The sequence below is a fragment of the Lates calcarifer genome, linkage group LG19 (genome assembly GCF_001640805.2).
Source record: "Lates calcarifer isolate ASB-BC8 linkage group LG19, TLL_Latcal_v3, whole genome shotgun sequence".
NCBI lineage: Eukaryota > Metazoa > Chordata > Actinopteri > Centropomidae > Lates > Lates calcarifer.
Window position 1 is genome coordinate 11,576,654 of NC_066851.1, and position 17,064 is coordinate 11,593,717.

At 42.9% G+C, this 17,064-nt stretch overlaps 1 protein-coding gene across 1 annotated transcript; it reads left to right on the forward strand.

Annotated features, from left to right (window-relative positions):
* Nucleotides 1–3,410: 3,410 nt before the first annotated feature.
* On the forward strand, nt 3,411–15,649 carry prima1 (proline rich membrane anchor 1). Its single transcript, XM_018690001.1, has 4 exons — nt 3,411–4,186; nt 5,071–5,212; nt 7,694–7,826; nt 13,262–15,649. Exons 1-4 carry the CDS (start codon nt 3,905–3,907, stop codon nt 13,359–13,361), a joined length of 657 nt encoding a protein of 218 aa, XP_018545517.1. The 5' UTR covers nt 3,411–3,904; the 3' UTR covers nt 13,362–15,649.
* The last annotated feature ends 1,415 nt before the right edge of the window (nt 15,650–17,064 follow it).

Genomic DNA, 17,064 nt, shown 5'->3' on the forward strand with positions numbered 1-17,064 from the left:
TGTCTAGTGATGTACATTGATGTTTAAAACCACTGAGCCATCATTCCTCATTGTGTTTGCATACTCTAACAGAAATCTATTTAGCAGAGTCCCAGTGGAGCTCTACTATATAGTACAACTGAAATCTGACTCCGTCCGTACTAGCTCCTTGGCAGACGCTATCCACGATACATCCATTAGTGGGACTCTCCATGGTAAGTATGGGCCCTTTTTTTCTCTCTCACCTGTGTCACCTCTTTGCTCAAAAATAGCTGCAGTAAGATAAGATAACACTGTATGTATCCCCAGGGGGGACATTTGCTTTTACAGCTGCACAAGAGACAGACCAGACAAAGATATAAAAAAGATAAAACAGAGTAAGGGAAATAAAAATATGAAGGGCCAAACCATATATCAAAATTAAATAAGGCTATATACCGTATTAGGGTGTACAGATCCATAAAGGTAATAACTCTCTATGATAGGTCAAAGTAAAATGGGACACAGAATTGAACATCAGAGGAGGATTGTCTTTGTATGAGTGTAACACAGACACATGACTAGAAATGTCAGGAAATAGAGGGAATTAATTTGAAAGAATTTTATTTCCTCACACCTCACATTATAAACAAACCACTTCATGCTCAGCAGCAGTGTTGTTAGAGATAATGTGTGTGGGCACATAGGTGCTTATCATTCCCACATCTTATGGTCATGTGAAAAGATAAGTGTGTGTTTTTTTTTTGTTTTTTTTTTTTTTTTGGGGGGGGGTACATCATAGAGACATTTGAGATTAATGTGAGATTTCTAAAAAGACAGGTAAGATAAGTTGTATAAAGAAGTTAAGAAGTGATCTGTATTTTTGTCGTCCTCCCTGTTTACACACCTGAGGGGGCAGAATATTAGAAATACCTCTGAATATAAGTAGTAGTTCATCATCATCATGACTAACACCTCTATGACAGTATCTAAAAATTGACCCTAAGGCATCATTATAGGCATCATAAAAGAGGAATTTATGTTCGGACAGTTGTATTGGATTGTGCAGATGATGGAAAAACCTCCCTGAGGAATGAGGGGGAGACCTCTCTCAGAAAATGGAAGAAATGGATCATCTTCACTCCAAACAGCAAAAATGTTATCATAGCTGGATCTGAATAAATCAGAAGACAATGTGGACATTAAGACATTAGAGGGTGAAATTTTTCCCTATGTGGTTCCAAGGCTTTGTTGATGTTTTTTGGGGAGGTTGTCTCCTAAGTAACGCATTTACATGGAAGAACTTCGTGTCATGTGTTGCCAGACTTTCCCACTAGATGGCAATCTACCTCCACTGTGATAGAACCCAGCTGGACTGTGATAATAAAAGAGAAATACAGATAGAGATAGATGCAGCTGAGTTAATTTAACATTAATATGAATATTCCTTACTTGAGAGGTTTTTAAATCTCCTTTTGTTTGATGCAGGTAGTATTTTGGGGTTCTGTTTGTTCATAGAGATGCTGATGATTACTCCTGGCAAGAATAAAAACACTGAAAGACCACAGTAATTTTATTAAGAGCTTTTCTTATCTGAGTTTAAAAGGGCCGTGATGTATGTTGTGGCAGATTGCTGGTTGTCAGAATGAGGTGAGGCAGCAGGAAGGAACCAGGAGGATGTAGTGCTTTTCTCTTGTCAGATAATCGATACTGGGACAGACTGTAGGGGAGGATGGACGAGCTGAACCACTGGGCGCACCATATGCCAAACCCCAGGCTCGTTGTATATACTCCAAAAACCAGGAAAAAAAAATCTCTGCATTGTGCTGTATGTGCAAATGCAGTTTAGCAGCAGCTGCTGGATTTTCCACTCTAGAAGTCATCCACAGCTCTTGTGCATGAGCTCACCCCATTACTGTCTGTGAAGAGCTTTTTGATAGGCAAGAGATGTGATAAATGTTCGGCCGCAACAAAAAGGCTGCGGGGATAGATGCTGAGTCCATTGATCTTAATCCAAAGTTGTTTGAATAGTTGGCTTAGATGCTGACTGTGTTATTTGGAATAAGCAGGCTGTGACACAATTGGCTGTCACTTCTGTTATTTAAACCACAAGCAAGACTTCAAACAGAGGACAAGTCATATGGGTACAACAAATGATTGTGGATTTATGAAACATAAATAAGCAGTGAAAATGACATGCTGGCTGGGCAGCAGGTTTGTGTGCTGAGAGGAGAAACTGTTTCTCTCCGGTTGGAGCATAACTGCTGCTGAAGTGCTTTTAGGCAAGATAATAGATCTCCTACAGTTTCAGAGATGATGCTCGAGTTCCATAACAAAGATCCATGTTCAAATCATGTTCAGTCATAATCAAACTGCAGGTTGCTTTTTCAGTTAATAAGGCAATCATATGACCTATATAATGCAAATAATAATCACAAATGCCCATCACATTTTTTCAAATGTCTTGTTTTATCCAGACAACAGCCCAGAACCCAAATATATTCAATCTAAAGCAGTGAAAAACAGCAAATACTCACAACCGATGGGCTTAAACTCACTGTTGTGTATTTTCTTGTAAAATTAGTAGCTGTTTTTCTTTTATAAATGTGGAGATATCAAATAACTATTCAGTACAGCTGCAGTATACAGATCCAAATATATTCCTCTGTATCTGCCTCAGTAGTTATCAGTTACACTAAGATGAGCACTAAGGTTTTATTCCTACTGTCAGTCAACTGTTTTAGTAAATCCCAGTAAACTGTGAATGTCACGTTGGCTCTCCAGTACCCTGTACATGGCTGTGAGCTGTGGGGTAATTTCATAACTGTGCCTAGTGAAGACCACCAACAATATTATGCAACTCTGCTCTTAAAAACCACCCTGATTCTTTGCACTCTGGCCTAAAGCCTTTACCTCTTCTAAACTATATCAGTATGGTGCCAACGGTAGAGTGGCAAGAAATAGAAAATGAAGTTTAGGTTTAAAAATAAATGTCTTATAAATATCTTATAAATGTCTTTGTTGTGGAGCATTAGCAGTAAATGCCAGGTTACATCAGTATTGTTTATCTCAGCCTACTTTGGGACATTGGACCACAGAGTGTTCTAGCAGGCACACAGAACATCAAACATGGGTATGGCAATGTTTTCAGTCGGTAGGCGTCTTGCACTCTTCTCTGCCTCTCTCTCCACTTGACTTTAATTCGGTCTAGTACGCGTCATCCTTTCGGACTCGCCTCCACGCATTGTGGGCTATACTTTCTGCCTGGACCATTAGATACATATTATATGTATATACATATATAACAAAAAAAAATCAAACACAAACAATAAACAAGCAAACAAAATAAACAAACCCCGGCTGACATTACAGACGCATTCATATCCACATCCCCGTCGTCCACCCTCCCGTGTTTTTTTTTTTTTTCTTTTTTCTTTTTTTGGAGGGGGTGGGGGGACTTTTAGAGGAGCGGTGGGTGAATTTGTTTGAGCACACGCTGTCAGGATGAGCTGATGTGAGCGCTGCATCAAGTGCGCGGCGGTGGTGATGCTCCCGTATAAAACAGCCCGCTATATTTTGGCACAGAGGGGGATGCATCAGTTTAACCCTCGGCTCTGCCCTCCGGACTCGCCCATACAGTGTTCAGCCTAGATAAGTTGAAGGGATGTGTGAGCCTATTGTGAGGAATCCTGCCGCACGATATTCCTGAGGATCTCTCTCTTTTTCTTTTTTTTTTCTCTTCAACTTCGATGGCTTGAGTGGCCCATTTGCACTCATGCTCGCAGCCGAGGAGGGATGTAAGGTACGGGCCATCTACCGCCCTCACATTGCGCGGAGTAGCGGCGTGATTCAGGTCGCCATCTGAGTGCCAACAAGAAAAAAAAACTACTTTCGAGATGTGAATTATCGAGATTTGCTACTCATTCCACCCGTACTCGCCTGTCCTATGCTATCGACAACGGGATTTCAAGAGGAAAATGATTGTGGCATAAACTATTTCTGGAGACGCCTGTCACAGATATCGCCGCTGAACTGGACAGGGTGGATGGTTATTTCCCAAACAGTTGAAGCCTATGTATACTGCATTCATCTGTTGGAATCGCTGCCTAGTATCTTCGAGAACAGCGCAAGAGGAATGCTGGTCCAAGATCTAATGCCATTTACTTTAAGTTTTTGGCCTTTTTTCTTCGGTCATTGCCTTCTCTCACTGTTTTTACTCTCATGCCAGGTAAGGATCATGTTCAGGCGCGCCACTTGTCAGTTTACGCATGAGAAGAGGTTACACTAATGTAACTGGAGTTTGATTTACTGAAGGACTGTGGTTAAGAACTGTGGAACTGATTATCTTTTTAACTTATGTGCACGTTAAGCTGCAGTTAATACATAATACCTTGTTTATGTGTTAGCACCAGATGTTGGGGGGAGGGGGGGTCACCAGTCCAGGGCACACATGTGTTTAGGAAATACTGACAGACATGCATGAGCAGAGTTTCCAGTTAAGGCATGAGAAATAAACCTGGTCACAAGTGCACTCACATCCACACACAGACACTCAGCTCCCTTGTAGTGGGAACATGGAGTAGCCAACTGTGTTTTTATCATAACAATATTCAGCTATCCCACCAGGATCCCTGCAGCAGGCATATGTTAGTGATGAGTATTCTAACCTCTGCCCCGCGCTGCTGCCTACAGATAGTGGTGAGCTGCTGTTCACACGCACACAGTGTTGCCAGGGTTCATGTGTAATGTGATCTGCTTGAGTTTCCAAGTCCACCCACGCACACTCCTCGGGGCAGCCTGCTGCCCACTCTGTTGGTGGGTGGTTTCTTACAGGGAGCGGGCTGCAGCCATCGACGTGATACTATTCTGCATGTACTACATACACAGCAGCCCCAGTGACAGCAACACTGGAGCCGTGATATGAAAAGAGTGCTGAGAGGATGTCCACAGTGCTACTAACTAAGAGGCTGCTGAGTGTTCAAGAGTCTCCATTTGTGCTGCACAGCGTTGTGCTGATGGTACTCGTGAGTGATGCACTGAAGGACAGAGCCTCAGTCATTTCAATGTCTCTCTCTCTCTCTCTCTCTCTCTCTCTCTCCCCCTCACCATAAGGGAGAACTCCAGAGGTCATGCTCACGGACTGTGGCGGAGAAAGTTAGCGAACAGTGCCAGCTGGCATGCCACTGTAGAAGATACCCTCCCCTTCCTCCGCCACCGCCTCCGCCGCCTCCCCCGCGGCTACTGGGCACCACAGGTAAGACCTCCTTGAGTCACACTCCCTCCCTCCATCCCTCCCAACCCAACTCTGGGTTTCACACCTGTCTTGCTCTTCCAAGTCTGCCTGTCTCACTCTGTCCACTCTCACCCCACAGTTGGATCTCACTCCTAGCCAGAGGCAGGTGTCAAGCAACTGGCTAGTTCTGAAGAAACTGTTTTGACGTGAAGTGTTTCCTTTTTTATGCACAGGAGGAAAAATGTACCATCAACCCCCTAAGATTTAGTGCGTGAGTGCACGTGGGCGTCTGTGCGTGTGATAGAGCCCAGCAGGATGTTGACAGCTGAACACAGGACTAATTTATGCTGGGTCTGACCTTGGGGAGTACCCAGCTGCCTGTGAAATCCATGCCTGCTGGGCTGCCAAGCTCAGTGGTTCAGTGGTAGGGTTTCCCCCGGAGGACCCCTGATTAAAACACAGATGAGTTAATTAAATTAGCTTTAATTTGATAGAGATAAGGGGCTAATGAAGCAGCCCAGTAGTTCCAGCTTCGTTTTGAAGTTGAGCTGCCGGCAGTTAGGGTGTGTGTGGTGTGTGTTTTGTGTGTGGTAGTCCTTGCACACAACAAGCCTGTATATCTGTGCAGATCCGGCGCCTGTTGCAGCAGTTTTTCCCCAGACGCTCCCTCTTTCGTCCCACTCTGAGATGGTAAATCCTCTGACAAATAGGGGAACATATTTCACCAGCCTGCTCGCTGAAAGTTGATATGATTTGTACGTCGTCTCAAGCACCTTAATGAACAGTGCACTGAAATATGGGACAGGCGTTGCTGATGATGCAGCCATTCTGAGCTATTACAGTGACTCTTTAGAATCACTCACCCTGAGCCCTTAATATTATGAGTAGGGAGGAGTACTTAATCATCAAAGTCTCAACAGACAGCAGTGGAAAGGTTTTAATCAATCAGTCCCAATGATTTTTTCTGTCTGGTCAATTTAAAATGGACCCTCTTTTTCCCCTGACTCACCATGTGAGCTACCTATGAATCGAGAGTTATAGACCCTTCTGTGATTGCTGTCAAGGTCACTGCATAAATGCTGCCAGGACCATCTGACTGTAAGCTAAGGTGGTGGTGGTGGGGTGGGGTGGAGGTGGGGATTTAAATGCCCAATTAAGGCCAATGCATGAGCGGAACTCTGAGCTCCGCATCCCCAAGAGAGTATGTCATGATGAATATGATAAGCAGGCCAATTTCTATTCCTTTTTAACTTTACACAGAAATGTTTGCAGTGGGTGGAGACACCATGAATAATTCACTTGAAGGGAGTTTTTCTCTCAGTTTTCAATTTAATCTATACAAGCGCATAATTATCTTGATATTCCTCCAGTAGCCCATTTTACAAAGTGGTTAGAGCTGAAATTTTGCTTTAAACTGTAGTCTTTAAAAATGCAATGAATATGCATAGCTAAAAAACTGGGACAATGGCTGAGATCTTATCTATCTGCTAAAAGTAAAAAAAAAAAAAAATAATTGAGAAATTGGCACTGTAAGTAAGCATCTGTGTGCTAAAAATGGTTTTGGAAGTCCCTTCAAAGGAGTGTGCTTTATCACAACGAAGTAGATCCTTACCACTGACTGAATTAAATCCTACAGCCGTTGACAAAACGCTGGATTAAAAATGGAAGTTTGGCTGAGAGGAGCTTTTAAATTCATAGTGACTTATGATGTGGTGTGCTGCACCGGGAAGAGCCGTGCCTTGTTATTTGTAGAAAATGTGCTGTGCTGGAAAATAGTCTACAGCATTACTAAGGAGTATTTGTTGCCATGGTGTAATGGTGTAAACCCTTTCTCTCATTCATAACAAAATAACACTACATGCAGGAGTTGGGAGTTTGCTGTCGTATATACAGCGTATTCGCTCAGGAGCATGAATCTGGAACAAACCCGCATTCATAGATGGATTGATGTGCACATGACTAAACTGATTCATAGATGTGGGGAGAGCATCAAACACTGCAGAAAGAGAGGAGGCGAGTTCTGCATTACAGACACGAAGTTGCTGATGCACATAATGCTATACAACATTCCTGGTGAGTGGTCTTACTCCACAGATCTAATGTGGAAAGAGCAGGAGGTTCCTGCAAGAGTAATTGGTGTGAACAAGAGTGCTGGTGTAAGGAAGGCTGACGGGACCTTAAATGATTCATGGTGTCGGGTTAGATATCTTTGAACGTTGAACCTAAGACCTACAGAACGGGCGAGGACACAGCTACTTCCCAACTCAGAGAGCAGGGGGAGAAAATCGCCTCCATGCTGCTCTGTTATGGTGTTGTATAATACAGTCACTGAGGGTTTAGGCACAAGACTAAAGTCAGTGTTGTTGCTTAAGTTATCGAAATGCATGTTTTTGGATTTTGAACTGATTTTGCCTGTTTATTTTGTTAAATATATTCTATTCACTGCCTGCTTCTGTATCCAAATCTCTCCCCTCCTGTCCCCGTCTTTTCTCTTTCTATTAGTGGCAGAGCCCATGGTGCCCTTGTTGAGGCCCTGGTGGATGGAGATGGACATTATAGTGCTTGGAACGGTGGGCTGTGCCTCAGTGGTCTTCCTCCTCTCAGCCATCATCATCTGCTACAAGGCCATTAAGAGGTTGGATGTCACCTTTTCTCTCTTTTCTCATAGTATTTTAGTTATATCTCCCTCTGAAATATTTTAAAGCAATGATAGATTGAAACAGGAACCGTCACAGACAGGTTACTCAACATATCATGTGTAATGTGACCCATGGGAGACTGTACGATCTCCCCTGGCTTCCTCTTAAAGTGACGTAGGAGGCTACTGTGACCCTATCATCACCCTGTTGGGTCACACTGAGGTCAGAGGTTAGGTAATGGAATGGGCTGTAAATGTCACAGAGGAAGATCCACTACAGTGAGTCACACAGAAACAGACTACACTTTAAATTAATTTATTGAGGTGCATGATGACCTGACGTAGCAATACTGTGTTGATTTTAATTTACATAAGTGTCTAAAGCTCACCAGAGTGGCAGCTGGATTCATGAACATGAAAGCACAAGGCGAGCGGAGGAATCCCAAGACACTGCTGTTGCAGCGGGAACCATTTCCCCCATTTGGCTTATTAGAGAAAAAGGCTGCGTGAGGTTTTAGCCTGCAGCACAACCCAGACCCAATTCTCTGTGTGACATTCAGGCAGCACGGTGTCACACATGCACTCTGACATCCACGTTAATGTTCCCAGACATTTAACAAACACACACACGCGCGCGCACCCACATCATGCAAAGCACTGCACACGCACAGAGAGGCATGCAGAGGATACTTGTGTGCACCCATCCATATACACACAGCATCTTTACATACATACATACATCATCTTGGCATATTTACACACTCTATAAAATACAGCATAAACATTGACTCTCACACATTCATGTGAGAACAGCCACAGATGTGGATGCTAAATTAGGGAGCTACTTCTATGTTTTATTTATGTGTATTTAAATAGATTTTTTTGTCATACCTTATTATATTTATGGGACTATATTAAGCCTGCATGCCAGATATGGCTTTCCCCAGCAGAACTCTATTTCTCTTTTCTTTTAAACAACAAATAGGCAAAGTCAGGCAGCGGAAGTAATGGGTAGTTGGCTCAGGAATTCATTATGGCAATTCTCCAGCCCCCTGTGTAGCCAAGGGGCACCTTTTTTAATGCAGCAGTGGTAGGAAAGTGTTGTTGCAATACAGGCTCTAGCCCCAAACCCAAGTCATTATTTATGAATTAATTTGCGCAGTCATTCAGTCACAGGCCACATCTTTTATACATGCAAGCGGGTCGTGTCCTGAAGCTCTGTGGGCTCTAGACTGCAGACTTTGTGCCACGCCAAGCTGCCCTCCACTCTGAATGAGAAAGGGGAAAAATACACAGGTCCAGCCAGACTGGCCTCATTACACATTCATTAGTCACCAGCCAATAGGAGAGCCACCGAGGGAAAAATGTGATTCCTTCAACATTTGTCATGGATGCTCTAGTCACCCATCGCTCCTGAGAGGAAGGGAGAGGAAACAACGCAGTGAAAAGGACAGATAAAATGTTGTCTACCAAAGCAAGCAAAGGCAGTAATTGAGCGCCTTAGTCAATAACAATGTGAGAGAGGGTTTGTCAGTGAGAAAAACACAGCCAGTTATATATAGCCCTTCCAAGCCCCTCAGTGCTCTGGGCTTTCCCAATGAAAATCAGCTGGCTGAGGGCCAAGGCCTGAGCACCACAGACAGCAAAGAGGAGCTAGCTCTGCAGGTCCCAGCCCTCCTGGCCTTTTGTTATTTTTCATAATCTTTGTCTGCCAGTCATCTGTCAGAAGCAAAGGGGGCTGGAAAGAAAAAAAAACACTTCCATACAATTCTATTCAGAGTCCACAGCACCAGGGAGACTGGTGTGTGCAAGCATAGAGAAGAGGATTCAGACACACGCTGTGTTTCAGTGTTGCTGTGCCATCCGAAGTAAAAGACATGATGCTGCAGTCCAGGCTGTCAGCCATCCAAGAAGCCAAAACAAACAAAACTCAAACCAACTGACTAATGAAGCTAGATGCTTTTCCCAATCACTTACCGCTCTGGGATGGAGGCTTGTCCAAAGACGGATAATACATCACAGCTGGTTCTGTCCAAGGGCAATGCACTATATCCAAATTACTCAACCAGAGATACAATGAAAGGAGCATACTTGTCAGGCAAAATGGTTCAAAGTCCCTTATTTACTGATACATTATTAATCTCCTATGTTTTATTTTCAAAATTACTGTACCAGCACCATCAAAACTGGTGACAGATTTTTACAGTCTGTTTTTTAATACTTTTTCTTTGAACCATAGCATGTTACTCTAATTTCCAGATGGCTGGAGTAATTGTAAACAGCTCAACACATGTCCCAATTTCACCATGATCCATTCCCCAAACTTCAAACAGGAGTGTGCACTGTGATTGCACAGCTTTGATATGAAATATTCATCTAACCTGTGAAGTGTTGTGTTGCCACCTGCCATGTGTCAACAGCACGGCATCTATTATTGAAGGCCTGGGTAGAGGTTGGTTTGAGGCCCCAGTGCTCTGCCCTGTGTGGTGGCCCCGAGCGACATGGTCAGTCTGAGCGGAGATGATATCCTTAGAGAAATAAGCAGGGCTGAAGCACCTTCCCACAGGCTGTATATCACTGGTGTCAAACAGAATTTTACAGCATAACATGAAATACTGACCTGTCAAAAATATTCAAAAATTGAAATCATTAGTAAGCTGTGGGGAAGTTGCATAACGTTAAACGAATATCGACCTCACTCTGTTCTGAGAAGAAGAATTCCCAGACTGGCTATAAACAATGCCATCTGTCCCTCAGAGAAAACTTTGGTATATCCCAACTCCCATAGCTGCAGCTGCATCAGCCAATCATCTTCCCCTGCAGCAGAATGTGTTTCCACCCCGAGGCTGGACAGTTTCCTTTCTCAGGCTTTCCCTAGGTCCCACAGGGACACAGCAAGCAGCATCTGTCCTACATGGCCAACACATATCCCTGGTGTCCTGAGCCAGTATGACCTCTCCTACCTGACAGTCCCACAGGAGGATTAGTCATAGCCTCATGTTTTGCTTAGGACTTTTTTTCTAAAGCCATTAACTCATATCATCTCTAACTGCTATACATTAAATGCAAAGTGAGCACTATTAGTAACCACCTTGCATCTTGCCACAACAAAATATTAACACAAATATCATAATTAATCTGTCAAAGAAAACTCAATGTACACTCAATGCACAGTGTTAAGCTTCAGTTAAAAGTGAAGGGAGTTCATATTATTTATATGACTCTTCATTTATAACTAAGACTAAGAGTCTGATGCTTGCTCTCAGGCACAGTAGCACTTTGAGCTAAATGCTAACATCAGAATGTTAACACAACATGTTCACAATGACAATGCTAACATGCTGGTGCAACACAGGTTCATTATCTTAAGTTAGCCTGTTAGTATGCTAACACTGGCTAAAAATACAAAGTTGTTTTTTTTTTTGTGTTGTTTTTTTTTTGCAGATACTTAAACCAAACTTAAATGTTGACTTGGTGACGGTGCTAAATAAGGAGTCAAAATCATATATGAACATATATATATATATATATATATATATATATATATATATATATATATATATATATATGAGTGATGGACTGATCAACAGACTGAATTTGTCGTTCATAGAGCCATCTCTCTAGCATGGTTAAAACCTACAGAGGAGGCATGTCCAGAGTGCTGATTATTTAGACCGCACTGATATTTTTTTTTCATCGAGCCAAAACCCTTTAAAGGCTGGTAAACATCCCTGAGAGTGACTTTGGTGACAGATGAAAGTTTCTTATGTATCTTCAACTGAAAAACGCGACGGAGTCAAGCTGAGCAGGATTTCTGAGCAGCTCTGATGAGCACAGGAGGTGGGGGGGACAGGGGTGATGCACAGCACTGAAATGACAGCTGAAAACAGCTGAGACAGGAACAGTGTTGACAGCAAACAAGATGGTTGTTGAACAGGTGTGGCAAAATCAGATTGGCTAAAGTGCACAGGATCAACCAAAAAAAGACAGCTGACAAATTGAGTTGACAGCACAGGAATTATGAATAATTAGAGTGTGCAGACTGATTATGATTCAGCCGGTGTCTGTGCAAATGCATGTGAGAGCACAGCAACATGAATTCTAATATACTCATACAAAAATGCTACAACTGTGAAGGTCATAGTTTTCAATTCAAGTCTATGAGTCCATGGACATATTAACAAAAACACCATCAAACCATAACAGAAAGAATATAATTCAATATTGTACAAAAACACCACAAAATGGTATTAAAACTAGCCACAAGTGGCAATTAAGGGATAATGTGTTAAAATGTGGTGTGTAGTATCACAAGTAGAGAAGAGTCCTAAAGTCAGTTACCTAACAGCAACATCTATCTAAAGTGGACTAATAGTACCACCCAAAGCAGCTGCATTTAGTGTATAAAGTATAGTTGTATAAATAAAATGTTTCATTCATAAGAGCATGATTATGTTGTTGCTTTCTTTCAAAAATAACCTAATCTCTTTAAAAAAGTAATTATATTTTTTAGCATCACTTCTCTAACAAAATAAACTTCACAAATATAGTTTTTTTTTCCGGCAGAGCTGCCACTGAGAAATGAGCTCATTTCACCCTGTAAGGATTCCCTCTCTGCACGATGCCCGAGAAAGGAAAACGATTTGTGCTGGACTGGACTGAGAATGACTGTTCGTCAAAGTTGGACCAGCCAGCCGGGGCTTTCAGTGGAGGGGGGAGAGGAGACGCTGAGCTAAGATGTCGCTCAAGGGTCCTCTGCGCCAGTGAAGGCACTGTACAGTGTTGAGCTGGACAATGACTGTACTAACTGTATTCAGATCTGTCTCTTGAGTTACATAAGCCCGAGCAGGGGAGAGCAGCTGAGGGGGTCGGCGCAGAAGCCACAGTACACTGGACAAATATAATAACCACAAAGGCACCGAGGAGTGCATGAAAAGGGTGGCATTGAATGATACTGCTCTTCACAGGCCAGCAGCAGCAAGGGGATCATGTGTTGCAGCTTTATTTTGCACCAGAACGTACTCACAGAAAGTACAGAGTATTACAGCGCAACCAGTGGCGAGAGGGAATTTTCACTAGAGGTTATGTATCGATGTTATTCCCAAGTTGTTTTGACAGCCACACACATATTCATTACTTAGAGGGAAGATTGCATCTACCAGTCAGAGTAGGTAATTGCCTCATCCCCTGTGTTGCAATGCATCCTTCCCTCCTGTCTCCTTGCAAAAGTGACCTTTGAACATTGAGCTTATTAGAAAAGATCGCTGAGACCAGCGTATCCAACCAGAGCAGTCTGAGAAATCAAATCAGCCTAAAGGTTAACAGTCTAGAAACTCTGTTTAATGGCATGGCCTTTAGCTGAGGGCGAATGTAACGTCAAATCTGTCTTGACAAGGGATTTATCCTCACTTTATGAAAATGTTTATTCACAGGAAACCACTACGAAAAGAAGAGAACGGGACGAGTCGCGGGGAATATGCCATGAGCATCCGTAACAAGAAGGCCATGGGTACGAACAACACTGTGGTATAGACTGTCTCCTGGTAGACACAGGAAGTGACATCACCGTTAACGTCTCTCTCCTTACCCCCCGAGTACAACAATCCCGTCTCAATCCAGAATGCAACAGGGTTTTTTCAAACCCAAGGTTTTCAAACAGGTAAACCTTCCCTCTTTGCCTGCAAGTCGCCCGGACTGAAGACACCATTCAGCTCAAAAGAAGAGCTGTAAAAGATGGAAGGAAGGAAAAAAAAATCAAGGCAGAAAGGACGGAGAGAAAGATCCACAAACCCCCATGGTGTCGAGAGTGGCACAGCAGGCTGAACATTATGCTCTTAGTAACAGCAAGTGTTGCTGACAGGCTGGTTGGCTGCTGGCTGGAGAGGGACTGTCTGCCAGTCTGCCGCAGATCCAGACCTCACACACTGTTGACATCTGCAATGGAGCAACAGACAATACAGTAGCCTTGCAGTCTCATGGGTGGCCAGACAGGACAGCCCCCCACCCCACTCCTCCCCTCACACACACATACACAATAAATAACGTGCATGCAGTTTTTACAGAGAATGCAACATTTTTTTATATACCAATCCTCACACTGTCCATCTTTTGTTCTCCATTTTTGAGACGGATGCTTTGTGAGAGGCATGATGTTACTGTCAGTCCTGGCTCTGAGATGTGGATTCATCTGACTATGCAATTTAAAGAAATCCATATAAAAGAGAGAGAGAGAGAGAGAGAGAGAGAGAGAGAGAGAGAGGAGCAACGACACCAACATGGGACGTTCTGGTTATTTTACCATGCCAAAAATGCCACTGAAGACTTAGGCTCAATGTAATATACTTCAGTCATTCATCTATTTATTTGCTCTATTTATTTACTTATCTACCTTCGAATTTATTTTTCTACTTAAGAGGGAAAAAAACAGTCTTGTAAGTTACTCACATCTTGAAAAATCTTGGAACATCTTGATGAATCCATTTTATTTCTTGATAGCTCTGTTTTTTAAGTGAATAATTTATAAACCATATAATTCATTTGTGATGCTCCAATGCTTTAAGCCTGCTGTCAGTTTGTTGAGACACTGATGCAGAAAACATGCTTGCTCTGCAAAGAGTTTTGGTATCAGTTGTTTTGTCTCTGGGTGTTTGATATGCTTTTCTGTGTTTCCCTGAGACTTCAGCTAAAATGTCAGGGGTCTTTACGATGTGCTATGTGAATGTGTGTTTTATACATTATTTCTGTGCTGCATCATATGCCAGTCCCAGCACCCCACCCCACCCCCACCCCCTGTTTTTATTTATTTTAATTTGTTAACTCAATGCAAGTCGTCGTCCCCCTCCACCCCACCCCTTCCCTCCTTCCTCCAGCAAGTTAAATGTGCTATCACAGGTCATCTGGTTAAATCCTGTTGTTTCAGAGTTTTTGGGTGAGATAGATGCCTTCAGTCGTGTTTCATGGATTCGATTTGACAATCTTTGTTTTGTTTTTTGTTTTTTTTCTATCTGTCAAGAAGGGCTTAGCCCATCACTATAGAAACAGGGGACATGAGCCCAGGGCTGACCTTGTGACTGGTGAGAGACAGGAGACTTAGCCAATAGCCAGAGATCAGGTTGCACAGAGGATGGCCTCAGCAGGGATGTGTGTGTGACTCAGTGCTGTCACAGGCATCCTCCACATCCCCGCTGGAAAAACACAACTGAGCTGAACTGGAGCATCACTCAACGCTGCTCTGCTTTTTATTTTTTATTTTTTTTTAAACATTAAATCTGTGTGTGTCTGTGCGTGCATGCATGTGTATGTGTTTGAGTGGTGTGTGCGTGTGTGTGTCTGTCTGTCTGTCCATCTGTCTGTCTGTGAGTGTGCATGCAGATGAGTGTACTCAGTGAGAGTGGGCTGTACTCTGTGGCTGTCGGTTAAGTATAGATATTGGCTAAACTGTGGGAATTTGGAAAAACACATGCTTGCATCTAAACATGCACAGGTATTAGCTAACAGTATACCCCACCATGTACCTATATGAGAGAAATGATGGATGCATGAATGTAAATATTGATATTTAAATATCTGCCTTCTGGACTGTTAATTCATGTACAGTGTAACAGAACATATGTTTATACATAGTAAAACTTAAACAATGTGCTACCATTTAGAATTATGTCAATGTTGTCATGTTGATGGAGCAAGCCATTAATGTATATATGGCAATCAATAGTACATAACACAATTTATGCATTATACCAAACAAATAGAAAGATGTGCATAAGTTGATTTCATTGCTGAGTTTTTCAGTTGTAAATAAAACTGTACATAATAACAGACCTACAGTCTATTGTGTTTAAAGAGACACACTGTATGCGTAGATGTAAATCTGCTGTTATGTGATAGCAGACAAACAGGCCCCTGTGTGGCGAAGGTGATAAAAGTGAGGCTGTTATATTTAGCCTGTGCCCATCCTGTCTGCACTGTGCTGTGCTGTGCCGTTTTCATGTCTTGGGCAGAGCTGTTCTGGCCGTGTCTCCTGGGACCCCCCGCAGTGGAGGACATGTTTTCAGTCTGTCTCACACAGTGCATCTTTAATGAACTGCGATTATCAAGCCCATTCCACTCCATGGGGCTTAATGACGCAAACAAGACAACTTATAAGTCACATATTGTGGTAGCTCTGAGCTCAATCAATAATAATGTCTCCCAAAAAAATAAAAAATAAAAAATCACGGGTGTGAGTGCAAAGGATTTCTGCAAGTAAAGCAAGAACACAAGTTACAAAATGAGGAGTTTAAAGTTTGAAGTTAAAAGAAACTAATCGATCAAAACTCTGCAAAAGAGGCTTCGTTGTTACATTAAATCATGTGGACATTTTCCCATTTCTATTTTGTTTGCGCATCATACATTAACTGTAGCTAATGATGTGAAACAAACAAGGGGGACAAACCTGTACGATACAAGCTGATGCAGAAGAGCACTGAAGAGGAATGTCAGTGAATTATAATGTGACCATAGACTACTTTGCCTTCCCTGCTTTAGACGTGCCACTTGACGTTAATGCCAATGGACACTCTAAGCAATTTAAACATTCATGCATTGTCCAGCCAGGGCGCTGAGGATTTCACTGTAATAAAAGCAATGTGACAGCACTAGGCGGGGGGGCCAGGGATTGTCACTGTCTCAACAAGCTTTACGAGGCTCTCAGAAGGTATTTCAATAGAGAGAAAGAGACGCTGATACACAGTCTCTTTAAAATTTGGGTCTTACAAAACTACTGGTTATGTTGATCTGCTGCAGCCTGTGTGAGACTATCTCCCTCGACCTGCTCTTTAATCAAGGAATGTCACCAATGCACACACCTGGTGATACATCGTGCAGGTGCGTGAGTGTGTATGCATGTGTGTGTGTATATATGAGAGCTCGCACAGTCCTTTCAAAGCTGACCTTCACAATCTTTTGAGGACCCACTCACACCCTCTCTGCCTGAGAGGCCTTTGGTCAGTGTTAATTACCCTCAGTACCTCCAGCTGCCTGCTCATCAGGTCAGCGCTCCCATATGGTCCTCCAGGAGGCAGCAGGCAGGCAGGGGCGGGGAAAGTGCTGGATACCTGTGGGACACTGATTACATAAGCTGCCGCTAATGAGAGAGAGGTTCTTTCGAAAAGGGCTGCGAGTTCAAACGATCACAACGGTGGCAGTGGCTGACAGATGCAACCCCAGAGCAAGGGGGACTTGATTAAACACACAT

Excerpts from the sequence above, each read along its gene's own strand:
- prima1 (XM_018690001.1), top strand. The coding sequence starts at position 3,905 with ATGCTATCGACAACGGGATTTCAAGAGGAAAATGATTGTGGCATAAAC. Across the intron at positions 5,213-7,693 it reads GCGGCTACTGGGCACCACAG|TGGCAGAGCCCATGGTGCCC; the intron begins GTAAGACCTCCT and ends TCTTTCTATTAG. Across the intron at positions 7,827-13,261 it reads TGCTACAAGGCCATTAAGAG|GAAACCACTACGAAAAGAAG; the intron begins GTTGGATGTCAC and ends GTTTATTCACAG.